Source organism: Abramis brama (assembly GCF_963993115.1).
Source record: "Abramis brama genome assembly, chromosome: 11".
In the NCBI taxonomy this organism is placed as follows: domain Eukaryota; kingdom Metazoa; phylum Chordata; class Actinopteri; order Cypriniformes; family Leuciscidae; genus Abramis; species Abramis brama.
In genome coordinates, this window is record NC_139973.1 from 29,805,204 (window position 1) to 29,830,265 (window position 25,062).

General features: G+C 39.7%; 1 protein-coding gene across 2 annotated transcripts in view; it reads left to right on the top strand.

The window, feature by feature from the left end:
* The first annotated feature begins 309 nt into the window (after positions 1 to 309).
* Positions 310 to 25,062, top strand: part of LOC311092507 (uncharacterized protein) — an 88,830-nt gene continuing 64,077 nt past the window's right edge. Inside the window, exons 1-2 of one of the 2 annotated variants that reach the window (XM_084129272.1) lie at positions 310 to 428; positions 510 to 693. In XM_084129272.1, the coding sequence (XP_083985398.1) occupies positions 598 to 693 (96 nt within the window). In that variant the 5' untranslated portion in view covers positions 310 to 428; positions 510 to 597. Of the gene's footprint in view, positions 434 to 509; positions 694 to 25,062 lie in introns of both variants that reach the window. The other variant, XM_084129271.1, reaches the window with a different exon arrangement.

The following is a 25,062-nucleotide window of genomic DNA, read 5'->3' on the forward strand; positions in this document are numbered from 1 at the left end:
ATGTGTCTGTGCGTGTGCGGCTGTGTGATGACATTCAGAGACTGCAATTCCGTTTATTTCTGCCTTCCTCACTCAGTCTCCCTCTTGTGTTCTCCCTCTCTTTCACTCCATCCTTTCTGTATCTTATCCTGCCTCCTAATTTCATTTCTTTTCTTAAGATTATGCTCTCTTTTTTTCCTGTTAATCACGGAAATGTTTTCTCCTTCCAAAGCCCATTCCTCTCTTGCACACATTCAGTTTCTTCTCAAACATCTTTCTCATTTTCTACCTCCTCCTCATCAAAAGCAACTTGCCTTTCTGCTATTTCTAGTTTTTCCCACTGCATGTCCCTCTCTCTCTCCCTCACTCTCCCTGCTTTTTTTCTCTCACACCCTCCCTCTTTCCTCTTCATCCTCCTTCAACAGACAGAATGCTGCAGCATCCACTGAGTAAGGTAACGTGTGTGTGAGCAAGAGTCGGGTAATTCTTGCTACCTGCTCTGCAGCTAAAGGGATCTGTTTTCCCATCAGTTCTCTGCTATTGGAAATACCTGGAGAATACAAAGAGAATAGAAAGGGTGATTTAAAGGCAGCAAAAGACTGACAGAAGGAGGCAACCATGGCCCGGCTGAACTGGTGTCTGGCAGCAGTGATAAGCTGGGGGAAGTTCCTCTTCTCTTGTTTCTTTCCATTGAGAGCAGCTAGGAGGGATAAGGTAAGGCTGCATACTGCGCTGACTCACTCCAATACATTCACACAATCTAGGGTCACCTTTCAAAACTGATTGTGAGTGCTACCAGACAACAGCCTGTTTATTCAGACATGTTGTTTTGTTTCACCCTTGCTGTTTCAGCCTTCCTTTACCTGTGGTGTTTTCAGACTCTCAGTACATGTTAAAACTGTCTTAGTAAAGTCTATTTTGTGAAGTCTTGTCCTGCTTGTATGTTTGTCCAGATTGTTGTGTTCAAGAAGCCGTCCTACTGTACACGGTGCATAGTCGCTTTAATTTCACTCGTTGAAAATATTGTGTTATTAGTGACAAGTGTTGAATCTCATATCGAGTTTTGCTGGTATGATAAAAAAAACCCTGAGAGGTTCAGTGTCCCCACTTTCCCCCACCCCCATTTTATATGTTATTGCTAATGTATGTGCCAATTTAGAGATTAAAAGGACACTGCTGCAAATGGTCCCTTAGGTTTATGCTGAGTTAATGGCTGCCATTTCTGAGGAAGGAGCAATTCTGTGAACCAGTTGCATAAAATTGTTTGGTTTTGTTAGTGCAGTTGAGTTTTATGTGGTGTTTTAGCTTAACCAACCCCTGAACATGTTGATGATGCCTGCTAGCTTTGTAGCGTGAGATACCTGGTCTGAAGTTAATGAGAATGGTCAGATTAGGGGTCAAGTTTTCATTATTTTTCTCATTTCATGTCTCAGTGGTTTTCTCCATGCTGATGTGTCTGAAAAAAAAAAAAAAAAAAATCCTTCTGCCGCAGAACTACTGTTTTTTTTTTTTCTCGTTCCATACACCCCACCCCCAAATTTCAATCTGTCCCAGCACACACTCCTATCCTTCAGCTCCTGGCAAGTCCATAACCCAGTGTTATTAATCCAATTTCTCCATCAGCTTTCACAGCAACACATCACCATTTATTGCTCTTTGTAGACACAATCCCCTCATCCCCTTTCTTCAGCTACTATGCTGAAAGCTTTACAAAACTTAAATCTCAGTCATCAAACAAATGGTAATTTCCTAATTAGGGGTGTAACAATACATAGATATCGATTGATACATCGATCAAATGACTAACGACATGATGTATCAATGCAACACTTGAGCAAAAAAGACGCATTTCTGTAATTGCGTAATGAGTGAAGTTTTCTGTGCACACACATCTGTAGCGCACACAGAGAGCAAGTTCTTTTTCGCTTCTTTTTGTGCTTGAATGGACAAATGCATATGAAATTATGTCAAAATGCCAGCCTTGGCAAACATCCTAGTAAACACAGTCGGTTATATCTTAAGTAAACATAAACTTGTGATGTGTGGATCGCGGTTATATCCGCAGACGCTGCAGGTAAAGTAAAAACATTCCAAAACTTGCTGGTGGGTCACGGTGAATGAGAGATACATCCTTAATGTGTTGATTTTAATAAAGACACTGAACTCTCATTTCATGGTAAAAAGCAACAAACATGCCTCACTATTTTTCGTTTTCAACAACAATGTAATATCTCTTCAGAGAAAAACAATCAAAGAAAACATATGCCTAGAGCACCTCCTAGTGGTCATTATATAAAACACAAAAGAACATAAGATTGCTTACACAAGCTTAAAGTCCCCCTGTGGTGAAAATCAAGTTTTGAATGTTATATGTCTATGTGGTGATTTTAATATGCTTTAAGACAAACCATGTGCAAATTGAAAAATATGAAAAATCATGTAGATTTAGCAATATAGCGGGTGTATGATGTATATTACAATGATAAACTATGTGCCTTTCTCCACTGGCGTTCTAAGTTGTCCAAAGCATTTCTGATGATTGTTAGAAGGCAGCTGTCTGTCTGAGTTGGCGAACAGGAACATGGTTTGTGTAACATTAACAACATTATTAGCAGTATGATAAACATACTTATTCAACTGAGCTCATGTCAACGAAAGCTACAGAATGGGGTTCATTTTATTTATCCTCAGCTAATTTCAAGATCAAAGACCGCAATGGGAGAGAGAGCAGCATCAGCACTGGTAATATAATTTAGTCTCACTATTTTAAATGAAGACAACTGTGTGTTGAGCTTCAGGGTGCGACACTGAACATTTAAATTTCATTTGCGGCAGTTTGCGCATCAACTTGCTGAAGAGATACTGAGCTACTTGAAACACATGAAGCGACCAGCATGAATGGAGTTTGCACATGCATCACCGTCATCGCGATGTGTGTGGAATTTTTAATGGGACTTTACATACTTTATATCTCTGAAATGTATACCATTAACTTTGTTTTTTCTCAAAGATAAGTGCAACAAATAGCGGAACATGCTGTAAGCTGTCAGTCAGAACTTTTGTGTGCGTGTGATGCACAGCGTTCATGCTTTCAGAGCTGTGCACTTTCATTATCTTGCGTATTTTAAATCTCACACTTTAATCATATTTATAGCTCCTTACGTAATAAAACAAGCTGTGTTACTATGATGTATGATATCCTTGTAGATCTGTGTGTAGGTGCAATGTACTTCATCTGAATTAAACACATACCTACACATCTCTTGCTTTTGCTCACATGCTAGCAATTACCCCTATGTGTGCCATATAGGTTGCCGACCCCTGGTTTAGGCTATTAAAGAAATGTAATTTCGCCAAAGAAGAACTTATGCTTTAATACAATTTCATTCTGGCCCAGCCACCTCGGTCACTGTGTGCCCCCTTATCTCTGCTCCATTAACCCCTTGGTCTGTGATTTCTGCCAAGGGGGACCACCCCACCCTATAGCATCTTTACATTACAAACATTGCAGTTTATTGCTCTGGCCACATTTGCAATCAATGGCATGTTCACACAGGTGAGCAGGGACCCTTCAGAGTCAGTCTGTTCAGTGTCCTAAATTATTGTAACAATTGTGACCTTAATTGTCTACCGCCTGTAAACTGTTATAGTGTCTTATGGACTGGTCCACAGGTGCATGTGCAATAATTGTTTATGGTTCACTGAACAAGCATGGAAAACATTGTTTTTAAACCCTTTCCAATAATAAGCTGTAAAGCTTATTTGTTTTTTTTTACAAAATTATATGTAAAATACAGTATCCAGACAAAGAGATGTTTTTTTTTTTTTTTTTTTAAGGATCCATTAGTCTGACACTCTGAGCTCATCTACTATTAATGTCCCTTGAGCAATACATTTAACCTCAGGTTGCTCAAGGGGGATTGTCCCTGTTGTGTATACTGGATAATAAAACCTCCCTTCCCCCAGCCTCCTTCCTTCAACCTTCAGTATAGATCTTTCAGTTCATTAATTCCAGAACTTAATTTAGTCAAAAAGAGAGATAGAGAATATTCCATCCCAGATGTACTGATCACTCTCACTGGGGAGGAGGAGGTTTGGTTAAAAGTGGTAGAGGGATGTGGGGTCATGGGGATGTATGTTTATTTATTTTTTACCCTGAGAATAAACTGTCCATCTATTAAGAGCTTTATGAAGGCTCCCACCACACATCTCTCCCAGCAACCACATTGGACATTAATCAGTCTGTTTTGTTGTTGTTGTTGTTGTTCAGAGTAATATCATGTTACATTTCATTTGTTCACACTGTTTCCGGGTTAATGAAACATAATTTTCTTAGGACTACACTATAAAGAAATAACCAATGCTTAAAGGGGTCCTATAATGCCCCTTTCACAAGATGTAAAATAAGTCTCTGATGTCCCCAGAGTGTGTATGTAAAGATTTAGCTCAAAATACCCCACATATATTTTTTATAGCATGTTAAAATAGTCACTTTTTGAGGGTGTGCAAAAACGCCCCGTATTTGTATGTGTCCCTTTAAATGCAAATAAGTTGCAGGTGGAGATTCAAGAGCTCATGTGTTAGCAGCTCCAATTACCGGGGTTTATGTCAATTTTAGGGTTAGTGATGTCACTAACCCTTGAAGAAGCTCATTGTAGTCCCTACCAGCTGTTTGTTGTAGTTCTTAAAAAGCCATTTCTGTAAAAGAAAATATCTCCCTTTGCTTTGAACTTTGAGCGTCATAACTTTGCAGATGTTGTTTATGCTAACAGCAACATTACACACTAACTAAAGTTAGATCATAATCAACCACCCCTTTAAATATTTTCATATTTATTTCAAAATATATATTTTTTTCATTGTTCCAACTATAATTATAACTATAAAACAGCAAAGCATATTTATTGTAGATTTACTGTGCTACTAGTACTACACTAACTATTATTCAGCTATTATGTATTAATATTAAACGTCACAATCTTTTCAACAAATCCTTGGTGAACACTGTATGTGTCAGGTTTAATTTAACTGAGCTGAGCACTAGCAACTCACTCAGAGATCTTTGTTTGACAGGGTAATGACCCAGTCACAGTGCAGTAGAGCCACTGCCTCCTCTCACATGGCTTTCAGTTTGGGCATTCTGGCCTCACATTCAGGAAGTACGGTGACCTGGAGGGGACATGATCGGTTCACTTAGTTTTGCCACTAGATCATTTTGTCGAGGTAACGAAATCCTGTGGCCACATGATGTAAAGTCGTGGCCTCGAAATCCTATGTTGAGGGAATATTGTTGTATGTTAATATAATAATTTCTTAATTCCGCACTTTTTCTTATTTAAAAATAAATATTATTATAGGCCTATCCATTTCTGATAATTCCAGGTTGCTATGGTCGCACAGGTTGTTTATGCATTTAACTCATGGCCATGATAATAGATGTCGTTCCCTCAACATAGGATCTCGAGGCCACGACTTTACATCGCATGGCCACAATATAAGGATGTCCTTGACAAAATTATCTTGTGGCCACGACTTATGATCACATTCCCACAAGTTAATATGACGTTCGAATTAATATCTCTTGGCCACGACAAAACTAAGTGAACCGAACATGTCCCCTCCAGGTCACCGTAGAAAGTTGGGATATATATGTATAACTATTAACTGGTAGCAGAGACAAAAAGATTGATTTGAATATGATGTCAGTGAGCAATCCTGCTCCTGGAGGGCCAATGTCTTACAGAGTTTAGCTTCAACCTGCCCCAACACACTTGGATGTTTGTAGTGATCCTGAAGACCTTGATTAGCTGATTCCCTTGATTAGTTCAAGTGTGTTTAATTAGGATTGGAGCTAAACTCTGCTAGACATTGGTCCTCCAAGAGCAGGACTGGACATCCATGTTGGTACCAGGAAACCGCAATAAATGACTAAATGCTGGCCAATTTGTTCCCAGAATTAGCGGATGTCTGAGGTGTGGACTAACCGAGACCTCTACATTATGATTTTTTCCCCTAAATTGAATAGTGACAGGCATTACGGGATATTTTACCACATCCCCGTGCACACACCTTACCGAAACCATGCAGAAGGTTGAATCAAGCTTTAATAAATGGATGTTTGGTTACATCCTGAATCCACCAAAGCTTGATAAGTAACCCCCTTAATAATCACAGGTATTTAGTACAACCCAGCCTGATCGAGGGCAGCCTGCGGTGCGTCCAGGACCTGGACCAGGGTCCCCACCTCCGTCACCTGTCGATAAAATGCCCCAGGACCACGCAACGGCAACAGGCCTGCCAGATTTCCCTGCCGCCGTGGCACAAAGTGGGTCAAGGTATTGACACGGAGAGAGCGGAGGAAGGGGGCTGGACATCGGCCCCGCATGAGGGAGCCCACAGGCCAGCTGATAACTCTCCACCTCCTCCACTCCTCCATCGGGTTTGAGCTCTCGGTGGAAGGTTCCTGCAGGTCCTGGGAAACGGGACAGGTCGAGAGAGAGAGGGAGAAGAGAGAGAGGAACAGATGGAAGGGGTTCGCCTACCCTGGGGCATGCCACCATCTGGTCCTCCGCCAGTTGGAAGGCCGAGTCCACCGACGTGGGACAGTGGCACTGGACCCACTGCCATCTTTATGGGCAGTCGGGCGATGAACTACCTGGTTGAAGATCTGGTCCACAAATGTCCGCAAATGGCGTGGCTGACGGAGTTTGCATGATGGTGACGGCACAATTCTTCCTCCCGGGTTTCGTCACCAGTGTAATAATGTTCGTTGAAGGGAAGGAAGAAGTCAGGGTCGGCGTTACTGAGGATCGTGGGTTTTTATTGATCTGGGCACAAATCCAACATAAAGACGTGCACACTGCGCTACGCATAAACTCTTTTCTCCAATAACAAAAACTGTCACAGCTCTCCAGAGCATTCACTGCACCCACGAGTCCTCAGTCTGTCTCCTCTCACCCAGCTACCGTTCCTCATTGGCTTTAAGCGGTCTCTCCGCGCCAATTACTGCAACTAGACACAGGTGGTTGTCATTATGTACTTGACTTACTTACTCACCGCTCGTCTCCCAGCTCTCTTTCTCAGTGCAGACCTCACTGAACCATGTCCCCCTCACCACAGGGGCAATTTCGAACACAGTTATGGTGAAAGGCATGTGAAGTGAACTAACAGAGCAGATCTGGAGATTAATTAATTAAGTTCAGGTGGCGTGTCCCCATATATTATTGTTAAATATGAACCTCTATATGATCATGGACGTGTAGATGTGTCCAAAATTGCATACTGCCATAATAGGTACACACTGTCATGTGACCTGTATGGCACCAGTTGTATCGCTTCTCCACCTATCACAACTTCTCTCCCTTGGTCCCGTGGGATGGTAAACTGTCAATCAGATGCACCCTCTGGAATCTCTGCGAAAATCGTAGGTTGTCCAGGTACTTTTCACCTATAGTTTTTAGAATACTGGGTGTAGTAGACAAAACTGTACCAATCATTCACTCAGAATCAAACACAGAACATGCAGACATATTTAAATAGCAGTCATGTTGTGGTTTAATCACAGGCACTAGTCTATATCGTGATTTTAATTTGATTAATGTACAGTACTAATATTGACTTAATAATGTAATCCAGAATTTTGCTAATTCTGCACAGTAAATTCCATTTTAATGGCTGGATTCTGAAATTCTGTCTGCATTATTAGAGTCCTATACATGTCAAAGACAGTACATCAGCAACACATTAATTTAAATAAATTCAACGATTAATTCTAACTTTGGTAGTATATTACCTCAGATAAAGAAAATAGCCATTTTTCTTTGTCCTTGTAACAATAGTGGTAAACGCACAAAGACGAAGAAGATTCAAGAACACAGTCTTTATTATCTAAACACTCAGGAGAACATAGGAGAAATGCTACCAGAACTAATTACAAAATATAGCTGCAAGCAGTGATTACGGGCCCAAGCTGGTGGCACCGCCACCCTGGTGCATTTAGGCTACGTTTACACGGAAACGATCTGAAGAGAAAACGCAAAAGTGATCACTTTTTATTCTGCGTTTAGACGAGCGTTATCGGGGGGAAATCTGCGTGCATATGGTGACGCAAAAGTGTGTGAAATTCAATGTAGTATGCACTCCAGGCGGCTAGGTGGCAATGTGAAGCACTGATCGGTGCCTTCACTGTCTAGCAAACTTTTGCGTTTTTACCATTTAGATGGAAACGCGACGGTGGAGTGTTTTTAAGATTTCCACTCTGGAGGGTGGTTTCACTTTTTTGCGTTTTTAAGCCCCGAAAACGCCGTCGCCGTCTAAACGAAAGGCACATCTGATAAAATATTTTTACGTTTTCACCCGCGAGCGTTCTCGTGTAAACAGGGCCTTAGTTACACTAAAGCCACCGGGGTGGCGGTGTCACCGGCTTGGGCCCTCCATCGCTGCTCGCAGCTATATTTATATATATATATATATATATATATATATATATATAACAAAAAAGATATATATATATATATATATATATATATATATAACAAAAAAGATATATATATATATATATATATATATATATATAGAACAAAAAAGATATATATATATATATATATATATATATATATATATATACATATATATACATATATATATATATATATATATATATATATATATATATATACATATATGTAAAAAAAATATATATATAGATATATATAGATATATATAGATACAATAGGCCAACCTGACTTTGAACACAAGAGGGCAGTATAGCACTATGAATGACATAATTTATTTATTTTTTGGACTAAAAAAACATTCTGGATGTTTTTAAACTTAAACAATTATTAAATTGAAAAAAAAAAGAATAAAATGGGTTTAGTTCTGATATTTGTATAATTTTATATAGAAATAAATGGTGTATAATTACATTTTTAGAAGATAAGATTTCCTTTTTTGACATTACTTTAATCCCTCACCATAGCAAAACCGTTTGAGATATTTATTATCTGTTTACAATTTAACATCTTTAATGTATTTTCATCATGTTGAAAAAGTTTGGTGGGAATAAAATAAACCACTTAAGAGGAGTGGGTAAAAATTCAGTGGCTGATTTTGCAAAGAAATCCACATTCAAACCAAAATATCTGACTGCCTGTTGCTCGGAGCTAATGACTGAAAATTAGAAAATTGTCCGGCTCGATGAGACCAATATGTGTACTGATTTTTGTGACTGTACATAAAATTAACCCCCTCACTTTTGTCAAAAGCATTTTGAAAGTGACACACTTCCTGCTACCAGTTGGTGGTGCTATAACTTTGACTCACAATAGTTACATCCATCTGATCGGCCTCTTACCACGAACACACTGCTGAAGTTTCATCAAGATCAGTTAATGTGTGCAGAAGTTATACCACTTCGTGTTTCTCTTTTCTCGCCATAAATTCGTTTCCTCGCCACGACCAAACCGTTCGAGATATCAAAAATCAGTCCGCAATTTAGCATCCTCGATGTCTTGACTTCATGCGGACCGAGTTTGGAGGCGATTGGATGAATTCTCTAGGAAGAGGACATCAAATTCCACAGCATGCGTTTTTCAAACAACCCATAATAGCCGACTTCCTGTTGGGCTGGCGTAAAACTTGACCAGGGAAAGTTGTTCAGCCCGATGAGATCTATATGTGTACCGAGTTTCATATTAATTCATGCAAGCGTGTTTGATATATGGACCAAGTTTTCAGACCCCGTTCAAGGGGGCGCTGTTGAGCCACGCCCGTTTCTGAAACTTTTCACATGTCTACTGGCTAATAAGTGTTATGTGTCTGTCGAGTTTCATCCTATTTGAAGCATGCTAAGAGTCTTAAAAGCATCCGAAAAGAATATTAAAGTTTGATGCGTTGACACGGCAACAGTATCTAAGATATCAATAATCCTTCCACAGGTCTACATCTGCCGTGTGTTTACATTATACACATAAAATCTGAAGCAAATCGGGTAAAAATAAGAGAGTGACTTCAAAGCATTTTGAAAGTGACAAACTTCCTGCAGCCAGTTGGTGGCGCTATAACTTTGACTCACAAATGTCACATCCATGTGATCGGCCTCTTACAACGAACACACTGCTGAAGTTTCATCAAGATCAGTTAATGTATGCAGAAGTTATAACACACTTCCTGTGTCCCATTATTCCCCATAAATTTGTTTCCTCACCACGGCCAAACCGTTCGAGATATCAAAAATCAGTTCGCAAGAATTCATCCTCAATGTCTTGACTTCATTCACACCGAGTTTGGTGGCGATCGGATGAATTCCCTAGGAGGAGTATTTCACATTCCATTGTATGCGTTTTCCAAACAACGTATAATAACCGACTTCCTGTTGGGCTTTTGTAAAACTTAGAGCACGAAATTTGTTCGGCCCGATGAGATCTATATGTGTACTGAGTTTCATATTATTACATGCAAGCGTGTTATATATATATATATATATATATCTTTAATGTATTTTTATCATGTTGAAAAAGTTTGGTGTGAATAAAATAAACCACTTAGGAGGAGTAACTAAAAACTCAGAGTCTGACATATCCAAAAAATCCACATTCAAACCAAAATATCTGACTTCCTGTTGCTCTGAGCTAATGACTGTAAATTAGAAAGTTGTCCGGCTCGATGAGACCAATATGCGTACTGATTTTTGTAACTGTGGGTAAAAGTAACCCCCCCACTTTTGTCAAAAGCATTTTGAAAGTGACACACTTCCTGCTACCAGTTGGTGGCGCTATAACTTTGACTCACAATAGTTACATCCATCTGACCGGCCTCTTACCACGAACACACTGCTGAAGTTTCATCAAGATCAGTTAATGTATGCAGAAGTTATAACACTTCGTGTTTCTCTTTTCTCGCCATAAATTCGTTTCCTCGCCACGGCCAAACCGTTTGAGATATCAAAAATCCATCCGCAATTTAGAATCCTCAATGTCTTGACTTCATGCTGACCGAGTTTGGAGGCGAGTGGATGAATTCTGTAGGAGGAGTACATCAAATTCCACAGCATGCGTTTTTCAAACAACCCATAATAGCAGACTTCCTGTTGGGCGGAGCTAATAATTTAGAGTGCGGAAGTTGTTCGGCCCGATGAGATCTATATGTGTACCGAGTTTCATATTAATTCATGCAAGAGTTTTTGATATATGGACCAAGTTTTCAGACCGTGTTCAAGGGGGTGCTGTTGAGCCCCCCTGCCACGCCCGGGTACCAGCTTCAGCCCGGCCCTGATGACCGTGGGCTCTGACCTGTGTGCAAAGTTTCAAGAGTTTTTGAGCATGTTAAGGGCCCCAAAAGCCCCTGAAACCTTGAAAAACAAAGATTAAATGGGGAATAGACAAATCCCCCCCACCCCCTCCACACACACACACACAGAGACAGAGAGAGAGAGAGAAAATTCTCCAGAAAATCCACATTCAAACCAAAATATCTGACTTTCTGATGGTCTGAGCTAATGACTGTGAATTAGAAAGTTGTCCGGCTCGATGAGAACAATATACATACCGATTTTTGTGATTCTAGGAAAAACTAAGCCCCCATTTTTGACTAAAGGTGGCGCTACTGAGCCCCTCACCACGCCCATTTCTGAAACTTTGCACATGTCTACTGGCTAATAAATGTGATGTGTCTGTCGAGTTTCATGCATTTTCAAGCATGTGAAGAGTCTCAAAAGCATCCGAAAAGAATATTAAAGTTTGATGCGTTGCCACGGCAACAGTATCTAAGATATCAATAATCCTTTCACAGGTCTACATCTGCCGTGTGTCTACATTATACACATAAAGTTTGAAGCAAATCGGATAAAAATAAGAGGGTGATTTCAAAGCATTTTGAAAGTGACACACTTCCTGCTGCCAGTTGGTGGCGCTATAACTTTGACTCACAATAGTCACATCCATGTGATCGGCCTCTTACAACGAACACACTGCTGAAGTTTCATCAAGATCAGTTAATGTATACAGAAGTTATAACACACTTCCTGTTTCCATTATTCGCCATAAATTCGTTTCCTCGCCACGGCCAAACCGTTCGAGATATCAAAAATCCGTCCGCAATTTAGCATCCTCAATGTCTTGACTTCATGCTGACCGAGTTTGGAGGCGATTATATGAATTCCCTAGGAGGAGTACATTAAATTCCACAGCATGCGTTTCCAAACAACCCATAATAGCCGACTTCCTGTTGGGCTGGCGTAAAACTTAGAGCACGAAAGTTGTTCGGCCCGATGAGATCTATATGTATTCTGAGTTTCATATTATTACATGCAAGTGTGTTTGATTTATGGACAAGTGTTCGGATCCCGTTCCAGGGGGCGCTGTCGAGCCCCCCTGCCACGCCCAGGTACCAGCTTCAGCCCGGCCCTGATGGCCGCGGGTTCTGACCTGTGTGCAAAGTTTCAAGAGTTTTCGAGCACGTTAAGGGCCCCAAAAGTGCCCGAGAAGTAGAAAAAAAAAAAAAATAATAATAAATATAGCTGCGAGCAGCGATTACGGGCCCAAGCCGGTGGCACCGCCACCCCGGTGCCTTTAGTTACCTAAAGGCACCGGGGTGGCGGTGCCCCCGGCTTTGGCCCTTCATCGCTGCTCGCAGCTATATTTATATATATATACTGTATATATATATATATACATATATATCTTTAATGTATTTTTATCATGTTGAAAAAGTTTGGTGTGAATAAAATAAACCACTTAGGAGGAGTAGCTAAAAACTCAAGAGTCTGACATATCCAAAAAATCCACATTTAAACCAAAATATCTGACTTCCTGTTGCTCGGAGCTAATGACTGTAAATTAGAAAGTTGTCCGGCTCGATGAGACCAATATGCGTACTGATTTTTGTAACTGTGGGTAAAGGTAACCCCCCCACTTTTGTCAAAAGCATTTTGAAAGTGACACACTTCCTGCTACCAGTTGGTGGCGCTATAACTTTGACTCACAATAGTTACATCCATCTGATCGGCCTCTTACCACGAACACACTGCTGAAGTTTCATCAAGATCAGTTAATGTATGCAGAAGTTATAACACTTTGTGTTTCTCTTTTCTCGCCATAAATTCGTGTCCTCGCCATGGCCAAACCGTTTGAGATATCAAAAATCCATCCGCAATTTAGAATCCTCAATGTCTTGACTTCATGCTGACCGAGTTTGGAGGCGAGTGGATGAATTCTGTAGGAGGAGTACATCAAATTCCACAGCATGCGTTTTTCAAACAACCCATAATAGCCGACTTCCTGTTGGGCGGAGCTAATAACTTAGAGTGCGGAAGTTGTTCAGCCCCATGAGATCTATATGTGTACCGAGTTTCATATTAATTCATGCAAGAGTTTTTGATATATGGACCAAGTTTTCAGACCGTGTTCAAGGGGGCGCTGTTGAGCCCCCCTGCCACGCCCGGGTACCAGCTTCAGCCCGGCCCTGATGACTGTGGGCTCTGACCTGTGTGCAAAGTTTCAAGAGTTTTTGAGCATGTTAAGGGCCCCAAAAGCCCCTGAAACCTTGAAAAACAAAGATTAAATGGAATAGACAAATCCCCCCCACCCCCTCCACACACACACACACACAGAGACGCAGAGAGAGAGAGAAAATACTCCAGAAAATCCACATTCAAACCAAAATATCTGACTTTCTGATGGTCTGAGCTAATGACTGTGAATTAGAAAGTTGTCCGGTTTGATGAGAACAATATACATACCAAGTTTTGTAATTCTATGAAAAACTAAGCCCCCTTTTTTGACTAAAGGTGGCGCTACTGAGCCCCTCACCACGCCCATTTCTGAAACTTTGCACATGTCTACTGGCTAATAAATGTGATGTGTCTGTCGAGTTTCATGCATTTTCAAGCATGTGAAGAGTCTCAAAAGCATCCGAAAAGAATATTAAAGTCTGATGCGTTGCCACGGCAACAGTATCTAAGATATCAATAATCCTTTCACAGGTCTACATCTGCCGTGTGTCTACATTATACACATAAAGTTTGAAGCAAATCGGATAAAAATAAGAGGGTGATTTCAAAGCATTTTGAAAGTGACACACTTCCTGCTGCCAGTTGGTGGCGCTATAACTTTGACTCACAATAGTCACATCCATGTGATCGGCCTCTTACAACGAACACACTGCTGAAGTTTCATCAAGATCAGTTAATGTATGCAGAAGTTATAACACACTTCCTGTTTCCATTATTCGCCATAAATTTGTTTCCTTGCCCCGGCCAAACCGTTCGAGATATCAAAAATCCCCTGGCAATTTTTCATCCTCAATGCCTTGACTTCATGCACACCGAGTTTGGTGGCGATCGGGTGAATTCCCTAGGAGAAGTGTTTCAAATACCAGACCATGCGTTTCCAAACAACCCTTAATAGCTGACTTCCTGTTGGGCTGGCGTAAAAAGTAAAAGTACGAAAGTTGTTCGGCCCGATGAGATCTATATATGTACCGAGTTTCATATTATTACATGCAAGCGTGTCTGATTTATGGACCAAGTTTTCGGACCCCGTTCAAGGGGGCGCTGTTGAGCCCCCCTGCCACGCCCGGGTACCAGCTTCAGCCCGGCCCTGATGGCCGCGGGTTCTGACCTGTGTGCAAAGTTTCAAGAGTTTTCGAGCACGTTAAGGGTCTCAAAAGTGCCCGAAAGGTTGACAGAAAAATAAGAATAATAATAATAAATATAGCTGCGAGCAGCGATTACGGGCCCAAGCCGGTGGCACCGCAACCCCGATGCCTTTAGTTATCTAAAGGCACCGGGGTGGCGGTGCCGCCGGCTTTGGCCCTTCATCGCTGCTCGCAGCTATATTTATATATATATATATATATATATATATATATATATATATATATATATATATATATATACAGTACAGGCCAAAAGTTTGGACACATTACTATTTTTAATGTTTTTGAAAGAAGTTTCTTCTGCTCATCAAGCCTGCATTTATTTGATCAAAAATACAGAAAAAAATGTAATATTGTGATATATTATTACAATTTAAAATAATTGGTTTTCAATTTATTATACTTTAAATTATCATTTATTTCGGTGATGCAAAGCTGAATTTTCAGGATCATTACTCCAGTCTTCAGTGTCACATGTGACATCCAGTCAATCACATGATCCTTTAGAAATCATTCTAATGTTCTGATTTATTATGAGTGTTGGAAACAGTTCTGCTGCCTAATATATTTGATGAATAAAAGGTTAAAAAGAACTGCATTTATTCAAAATAAAAAAAAAATTTTTTTTATATAAATCTTCTTTATTATCACTTTTTATCAATTTAACACATCCTTGCTGAATAAAATTGATTTATTTAAAAAAAAATAAAGAAAAAAATTACTGACCCCAAATTACTGACCAGTAGTGTATATTGTTGTTATAAAAGATTTCTATCTTGAAAACATTTGCTTCTTTTTTTTCTTTTTTTTTTATTCATCAAAGTATCCTAAAAAAGTATCACAGGTTATGAAAAAATATTAAGCAGCAGAACTGTTTCCAACTTTGATAATGAATCATCATATTAGAATGATTTCTAAAGGATCATTTGATAGACTGGAGTAATGATCCTGAAAATTCAGCTTTGCATCACCGAAATAAATGATAATTTAAAGTATAATAAATTGAAAACCAATTATTTTAAATTGTAATAATATATCACAATATTACATTTTTTTCTGTATTATTTTTGATCAAATAAATGCAGGCTTGATGAGCAGAAGAAACTTCTTTCAAAAACATTAAAAATAGTAATGTGTCCAAACTTTTGGCCTGTACTGTGTGTATATATATATATCTTTAATGTATTTTTATCATGTTGAAAAAGTTTGGTGTGAATAAAATAAACCACTTAGGAGGAGTAACTAAAAACTCAGAGTCTGACATATCCAAAAAAATCCACATTCAAACCAAAATATCTGACTTCCTGTTGCTCGGAGCTAATGACTGTAAATTAGAAAGTTGTCCGGCTCGATGAGACCAATATGCGTACTGATTTTTGTAACTGTGGGTAAAAGTAACCCCCCCACTTTTGTCAAAAGCATTTTGAAAGTGACACACTTCCTGCTACCAGTTGGTGGCGCTATAACTTTGACTCACAATAGTTACATCCATCTGACCTCTTACCATGAACACACTGCTGAAGTTTCATCAAGATCAGTTAATGTATGCAGAAGTTATAACACTTCGTGTTTCTCTTTTCTCGCCATAAATTCGTTTCCTCGCCACGGCCAAACCGTTCGAGATATCAAAAATCCATCTGCAATTTAGAATCCTCAATGTCTTGACTTCATGTTGAACGAGTTTGGAGGCGAGTGGATGAATTCTCTAGGAGGAGTACATCAAATTCCACAGCATGCGTTTTTCAAACAACCCATAATAGCAGACTTCCTGTTGGGCGGAGCTAATAATTTAGAGTGCGGAAGTTGTTCGGCCCGATGAGATCTATATGTGTACCGAGTTTCATATTAATTCATGCAAGAGTTTTTGATATATGGACCAAGTTTTCAGACCGTGTTCAAGGGGGTGCTGTTGAGCCCCCCTGCCACGCCCGGGTACCAGCTTCAGCCCGGCCCTGATGACCGTGGGCTCTGACCTGTGTGCAAAGTTTCAAGAGTTTTTGAGCATGTTTAGGGCCCCAAAAGCCCCTGAAACCTTGAAAAACAAAGATTAAATGGAAGAGACAAATCCCCCCCACCCCCTCCACACACACACACAAACACACACATACAAGAGACAGAGAGAGAGAGAGAGAATTCTCCAGAAAATCCACATTCAAACCAAAATATCTGACTTTCTGATGGTCTGAGCTAATAACTGTAAATTAGAAAGTTGTCCGGTTTGATGAGAACAATATACATACCAAGTTTTGTAATTCTATGAAAAACTAAGCCCCCATTTTTGACTAAAGGTGGCGCTACTGAGCCATTCCACCACGCCCGTTTCTGAAACTTTGCACATGTCTACTGGATAATAAATGTGATGTGTCTGTGGAGTTTCATGCATTTTCAAGCATGTGAAGAGTCTCAAAAGCATCTGAAAATAATATTAAAGTTTGATGCGTTGCCACGACAACAGTATCTAAGATATCAATAATCCTTTCACAGGTCTACATCTGCCGTGTGTCTACATTATACACATAAAGTTTGAAGCAAATCGGGTAAATATAAGAGGGGGATTTCAAAGCATTTTGAAAGTGACACACTTCCTGCTGCCAGTTGGTGGCGCTATAACTTTGACTCACAATTGTCACATCCATGTGATCGGCCTTTTACCATGAACACACTGCTGAAGTTTTATCAAGATCAGTCAATGTATGCAGAAGTTATAACACCCTTCCTGTTTCTCTTTTCTCGCCATACATTCGATTCCTCGCCACGGCCAAACCGTTTGAGATATCAAAAATCCGTCCGCAATTTAGCATCCTCAATGTCTTGTCTTCATGCACTCCGAGTTTGGTTGCGATTGGACGAATTTTCTAGGAGGAGTATTTCAAATTCCAGAGGATGCGTTTTTCAAACAACCCATAATAGTTGACTTCCTGTTGGGCTTTTGTAAAACTTAGAGCACGAAAGTTGTTCGGCCCGATGAGATATATATGTCTACCGAGTTTCATATTATTATATGCAAGCGTGTTTGATTTATGGACCAAGTTTTCGGACACCATTCCAGGGGGCGCTGTCGAGCCCCCCTGCCACGCCCGGGTACCAGCTTCAGTCCGGCCCTGATGGCCGCGGGTTCTGACGTGTGTGCAAAATTTCAAGAGTTTTTGAGTATGTTAAGGGCCCCAAAAGTGGCAAAAAGGCAAAAAAATAATAATAAATATATATATATATATATATATATATATATATATATATATATATATATATATATATATATAAATATAGCTGCGAGCAGCGATTACGGGCCCAAGCCGGTGGCACCGCAACCCCGGTGCCTTTAGTTACCTAAAGGCACCGGGGTGGCGGTACCGCCGGCTTGGGCCCTCCATCGCTGCTCGCAGCTATATTTATATATATATATATATATATATATATACATACATACATACATACATACATACACACACATACATATATATGTATATATATATATATATATATATATATATATATATATATATATATATATATATTATTGTTCAAAAGTTTGGGGTCAGTAAGATTTTTAATGTTTTTAGGAGAAGTCTCTTCTGCTCACCAAGGCTGCATTTATTGATTAAAAATACAAACAAAAACAGTAATATTGTGAAATATTATTCCAATTTAAAACAGCTGTTTTCAATTTTTAAATATTTTACATAGTAATTCATTTCTGTGATCAAAGTTGAGTTTTCAGCATCATTACTCCAGTCTTCAGTGTCACATGATCCTTCAGAAATCATACTAATATGATGATTGATGCTCAATAAATATTCATTATTATTTTCAATGTTGAAAACAGTTGTGTACAGATTTTTTTTTTCAAAATGCTTTGATGAATGTTAAGTTCAAAAGAACAGCATATATTTCAAATATATATATTTTTAACATTATAAATGTCTTTACTGTAACTGTTGATCAGTTTAACTCATCCTTCATAAATAAAAGTACTGATTTATTTTATTTATTTCCCCCAAAAATAAAATTGTAATTATTACTAACCCAAAACTTAAGTGTTTAACGTTACAAAAGCTTTAGATTTCAGATAAATGCTGTTCTTTTGAACTTTCTATTCATCAAAGACTGTACACAACTGTTTTCGACATTTAAAATAATAATGAATGTTTCTTGAGTATCAATCATCATATTAGAATAATTTCTGAAGGATCATGTGACAGTGACGACTGGAGTAATGATGCTGAAAACTCAGCTTTGATCACAGGAATAAATAACAGTTTAAAATATATTAAAATAGAAAGCAGCCGTTTTAAATTGGAATAATATTTTACAATATTACTGTTTTTGTTTGTATTTTTAATCAAATAAATGCAGCCTTGGTGAGCAGAAGAAACTTCTCTGTTATGTGCGCGCCACAGACTGCACGCACGTCCGCTTAGAGTTCCGCCTTTTGCCTTCCGTCAATATTACGTTATTAGAAAAATATTTTTTTAGAGAATCGATTTTTTGACATTTGTGAATCGATTCAGAATCGTCCACGTCCGCATCGCGATGCATCTAAGAATACATTTTTTCTCCCACCCCTAGATTTCATACAACAGGTTAATAAACAGTTACAATTAAGTCACTTACATTTTAGATTCAATGTTGACTGTTTTTGTTCTGTTTCAGCAGCGAAAATAGTTAAACAAAGATCACGGCAGAACCATCACGTGTTTTCTCATAACTGAACGATTCAGCATTTTTAACGAATCGGTTGACTCAAAGATTGAATGATCAATCCATAAACATCTGTCTTAATCATGATCGACTCATTCGAACGAATCGTTTGAACGAATGAATCAATGACTCGCTTATTAAGATGGATGCCTGGCGACACCTAATGGCGGTTTAGTGTTGTTTAAAAGCATCATTCTTTCCCACATGTGTGTGATTTGTGTGTGCAACATTATCATTATTTTTCTTTCACTATTATATTAGCGATTTAAAAGCACCTACTCGTGTCACACGTCGATTAACCGGTGGGAAAATATCCTCAGACACATACCTAATAAATGTATATTTAAATACAATATTGGCCTACCTGGTAAAAAGTTTTATATACTATTTTGATGTCCTTTTGGACACAAGAGGGCAGTATAGCCCTATGTTTGCTTTTTTGTTGAACCAAATAGCACTAAATAGCCTGTTTTAACTTTTTCATTCTTCTTGAATTGCAAAAACAGAATAAAATGGGTTTAGTTGTGATATTTGTATTCTTTTATATAGAAATAAATGGTATATAATTACATATTTAGAAGATTTTTAGTGTTTCCTTTTTGGACATTACTTTAATCCCTCGCCATAGCAAAACCATTTGAGATATTTATTATCCATTCACAATTTAGCATATTTAATGTAGTTTCATCATGTTGAAAAAGTTTGGTACGAATAAAATAAATAGTTTAAGAGGAGTGGCTAAAAATTCAGAGGCTGATTTTGCAAAAAAATTCACATTCAGACCAAAATATCTGACTTCCTGATGGCCAGAGCTATTGAATGTAAATTAGAAAGTTGTCCGGCTTGATGAGAACAATATACAAACTGTTTTTTCTTTACTGTAGTTAAAACTAACCCCCCCACTTTTGTCAAAAGCATGTTGAAAGTGACACACTTCCTGCTGCCAGTTGGTGGCGCTATAACTTTGACTCACAATAGCTACATCCATCTGATCGGCCTCTTACCACGAACACACTGCTGAAGTTTCATCAAGATCAGTTAATGTATGCAGAAGTTATTCCACTTCCGTGTTTCTCTTTTCTCGCCATAAATTCGATTCCTCGCCACAGCCAAACCGTTCGAGATATCAAAAATCCGTCCGCAATTTAGCATCCTCAAAGTCTTGACTACATGCACACCGAGTTTGAAGGGGACACGGTGAATTTTCTAGGAGGAGTATTTCACATTCCACAGCAAGCGTTTTCCAAACAACCCATAATAGCCGACTTCCTGTTGGGCTGGCGTAAAACTTGACCGGGGTAAAGTTGTTCGGCCCGATGAGATCTATATGTGTACCGAGTTTCATATTAATTCATGCGAGCGTGTTTGATATATGGATCAAGTTTTAGAACCCCGTTCAAGGGGGCGCTGTTGAGCCCCCCAGCCACGCCCGGGTACCAGCTTCAGCCCGGCCCTGATGGCCGTGGGTTCTGACCTGTGTGCAAAGTTTCAAGAGTTTTTGAGCACGTTAAGGACCCCAAAAGCCCCTGAAACCTTGATTAACAATATAAAAGCAATAGTCAAATCCCCCCCTCCCCTCACACACACACAGACACAGAGAGAGGGAGAGAAAATTCTTCAGAAAATCCACATTCAAACCAAAATATCTCTCTTCCTGTTGGTCGGAGATGGTTCATGTAAATTAGAAAGTTGTCCGTCTTGATGAGAACAATACACATACCAAGTTTTGTGATTCTAGGAAAAACTAAGCCCCCATTTTTGACTAAAGGTGGCGCTACTGAGCCATTCCACCACGCCCGTTTCTGAAACTTTGCACATGTCTACGGGCTAATAAATGTGATGTCTGTTGAGTTTCATGCAATTTCAAGTATGTTAAGAGTCTCAAAAGCATCAAAAAATAATATTAAAGTTTGATGCGTTGCCACGGCAACAGTATCTAAGATATCAATAATCCTTTCACAGGTTTACATCTGCCGTGTGTCTACATTGTACGCATAAAGTTTGAAGCAAATCGGGTAAAAATAAGACACTGATTTCAAAGCATTTTGAAAGTGATGTACTTCCTGCTGCCTGTTGGTGGCGCTATAACTTTGACTCACAATAGTCACATCCATGTGATCGGCCTCTTACAACGAACACACTGCTGAAGTTTCATCAAGATCAGTTAATGTATGCAGAAGTTATAACACACTTCCTGTTTCATTTTTTCGCCATAAATTTGTTTCCTCGCCACGGCCAAACCGTTCGAGATATCAAAAATCCGTCCGCAATTTAGCATCCTCAATGTCTTGACTTCATGCACACCGAGTTTGGAGGCGAATCGATGAATTCCCTAGGAGGAGTACATTAAATTCCACAGCATGCGTTTCCAAACAACGCTAAATAGCCAACTTCCTGTTTGGCTGGCGTAAAACTTAGAGCACGAAAGTTGTTCGGCCCAATGAGATCTATATGTGTACCGAGTTTCATATTATTACATGCAAGCGTGTTTGATTTATGGACACGTGTTTGGATCCCGTTCCAGGGGGCGCTGTCGAGCCCCCCTGCCACGCCCGGGTACCAGCTTCAGTCCGGCCCTGATGGCCGCGGGTTCTGACGTGTGTGCAAAATTTCAAGAGTTTTCGAGCATGTTAAGGGCCCCAAAAGTGCCCGAAAGGTTGACAAAATAATAATAATAATAATAATAATAATAATAATAATAATAATAATCCTAACGAAAACAATAGGGCCTTCGCCCTTTCAGGGCTTGGGCCCTAATAAAAAAGAAAAAGAAAAATAATCCTACCGGAAACAATAGGGCCTTCGCCCTTTCAGGGCTTGGGCCCTAATAAATAATCCTACCGAAAACAATAGGGCCTTCGCCCTTTCAGGGCTTGGGCCCTAATAATAAAAATAATCCTAACGAAAACAATAGGGCCTTCGCCCTTTCAGGGCTTGGGCCCTAATTAAAGCTGCAAGCAGCGATGAAAAGGGCCCTCGCACCCCTGCCACCGCCACCCGGCGCCTTTAGGAAATGCCTTAAGATTACACTCACCAAATTTGAAGAGGATCAGATCAAAACTGTAGGAAGAGTTTGTTAAAGTACAACATCAGGAAATGGCAAAAACTGCCCAAAATCTGAGAGGAAGTTCAAAATAGCTCACTTCCTGTTGTGTTTAGGGCTACGCTCCAAGAGACTTTTTTGTAGGTATTGGGTCCTTACATGTATGTACCAAATTTCATACCTGTACGTGAAACGTCGAGCCGGGGCAAAATTTAGGGGCAATAAGTAAGCCATTTTGACCCACCCAATTTTGAAAACCATATCACATGTAAATTTTCACCACTTCTGAAGCGTGTGCAAAGTTTCATGATTTTTCGAGCATGTTTTGTATTTGCCACACTTCCTGCTACCAGCAGGTGGCGCTATTGCTATAACCAAATATGAGCATGGTCATGTGTTCAGGACAGGACTCTTATCAAACATGTGAAGTTTGGGACAGATTGGAAATTGTATGCCTGAGTTACTGCAGGCTGTCTGTGGTTGCCTAACAACATCGGAACTGCAAGCAACATTAATATTGAACTTATCTGATCATGCATATATCACCAGAAGGCCGAAATTGGGTGAACATTTGTCAGGCCGCCGAGGGCACACCCTTCGACGAAAACTAAAGATCTTCGCAATTTAACGTCACAAAGGCCTTAAGATTACACTCACCAAATTTGAAGAGGATCAGATCAAATCTGTAGGAGGAGTTCGTTAAAGTACAACATCAGGAAATTACGAAAAATGCCCAAAATCTAGGAGGAAGTTCAAAATAGCTCACTTCCTGTTGTGTTTAGGGCTATGCTCCAAGAGACTTTTCTGTAGGTATTGGGTCAATGTACCAAATTTCATACCTGTACGTGAAACCAGGAGCCGGGGCAAAATGTGGGGGCAATAATTTACCGAATTTGCCCCCCCCCAATTCTGAAAACCATATCACACGTAAATTTTCACCACTTCTGAAGCGTGTGCAAAGTTTCATGATTTTTCGAGCATGTTTTGTATTTGCCACACTTCCTGCTACCAGCAGGTGGCGCTATTGCTATAACCAAATATGAGCATGGTCATGTGTTCAGGACAGGATTCTTATCAAACATGTGAAGTTTGGGACAGATTGGAAATTGTATGCCTGAGTTACTGCAGGCTGTCTGTGGTTGCCTAGCAACATCGGAACTGCAAGCAACATTAATATTGAACTTATCTGATCATGCATATATCACCAGAAGGCCGAAATTGGGTGAACATTTGTCAGGCCGCCGAGGGCACACCCTTCGACGAAAACTCTAGATCTTCGCAATTTAACGTCACAAAGGCCTTAAAATTACACTCACCAAATTTGAAGAGGATCAGATCAAAACTGTAGGAGGAGTTCGTTAAAGTACAACGTCTGGAAATGGCAAAAACTGCACAAAATCTGAGAGGAAGTTCAAAATAGCTGACTTCCTGTTGTGTTTAGGGCTACGCTCCAAGAGACTTTTTTGTAGGTATTTGGTCATTACATGTATGTCCAAAATTTCATACCTGTACGTGAAACGTAGAGCCGGGGCAAAATGTAGGGGCAATAATTAAGCCATTTTGCCCCACCCAATTTTTAAAAACCATATCACATGTAAATTTTCACCACTTCTGAAGCGTGTGCAAAGTTTCATGATTTTTCGAGCACGTTTTGTATTTGCCACACTTCCTGCTACCAGCAGGTGGCGCTATTGCTATAACCAAATATGAGCATGGTCATGTGTTCAGGACAGGACTTTTATCAAACATGTGAAGTTTGGGGCAGATTGGACAGCGTATTCCTGAGTTACTGCAGGCTGTCTGTGGTTGCCTAGCAACATCGGAACTGCAAGCAATATTGACAGAGAACTTATCTGATCATGCATAAATCACCATAAGGCCGAAATTGGGTGTATGTTTGTCAGGCCGCCGAGGGCAGACCCTTCGACGAAAACTCAAGATCTTCGCAATTTAACGTCGCAAAGGCCTTAAGATTACACTCACCAAATTTGAGGAGGATCAGATCAAAACTGTAGGAGGAGTTCGTTAAAGTACAACATCAGGAAATGGCGAAAAATGCCCAAAATCTGAGAGGAAGTTCAAAATAGCTGACTTCCTGTTGTGTTTAGGGCTATGCTCCAAGAGACTTTTTTGTAGGTATTGGGTCATTACATGTATGTACCAAATTTCATACCTGTAAGTGAAACCAGGAGCCGGGGCAAAATGTGGGGGCAATAATTTACCGAATTTGCCCCACCCAATTTTGAAAACCATATCACACGTAAATTTTCACCACTTCTGAAGCGTGTGCAAAGTTTCATGAGTTTTCGAGCATGTTTAGGCCCTCTAAAAAGCGATTCACTTTGGAGAAGAAGAATAATAATAAACGGAGCAAAAACAATAGGGTCCTCTCACCATCGGTGCTCGGGCCCTAATAATAATAATAATAAACGGAGCAATTCCAAGAGGGTCCTCACACCATCGGTGCTCGGGCCCTAAATATAGCTGCGAGCAGCGATTACGGGCCCAAGCCGGTGGCACCGCAACCCCGGCGCCTTTAGTTACCTAAAGGCACCGGGGTGGCGTGCCGCCGGCTTTGGCCCGTAATCGCTGCTCGCAGCTATATTTATATATATATATATATATATATATATATATATATATATATATATATATATATATAAAAGACAGAAAATATTACTTGTCTT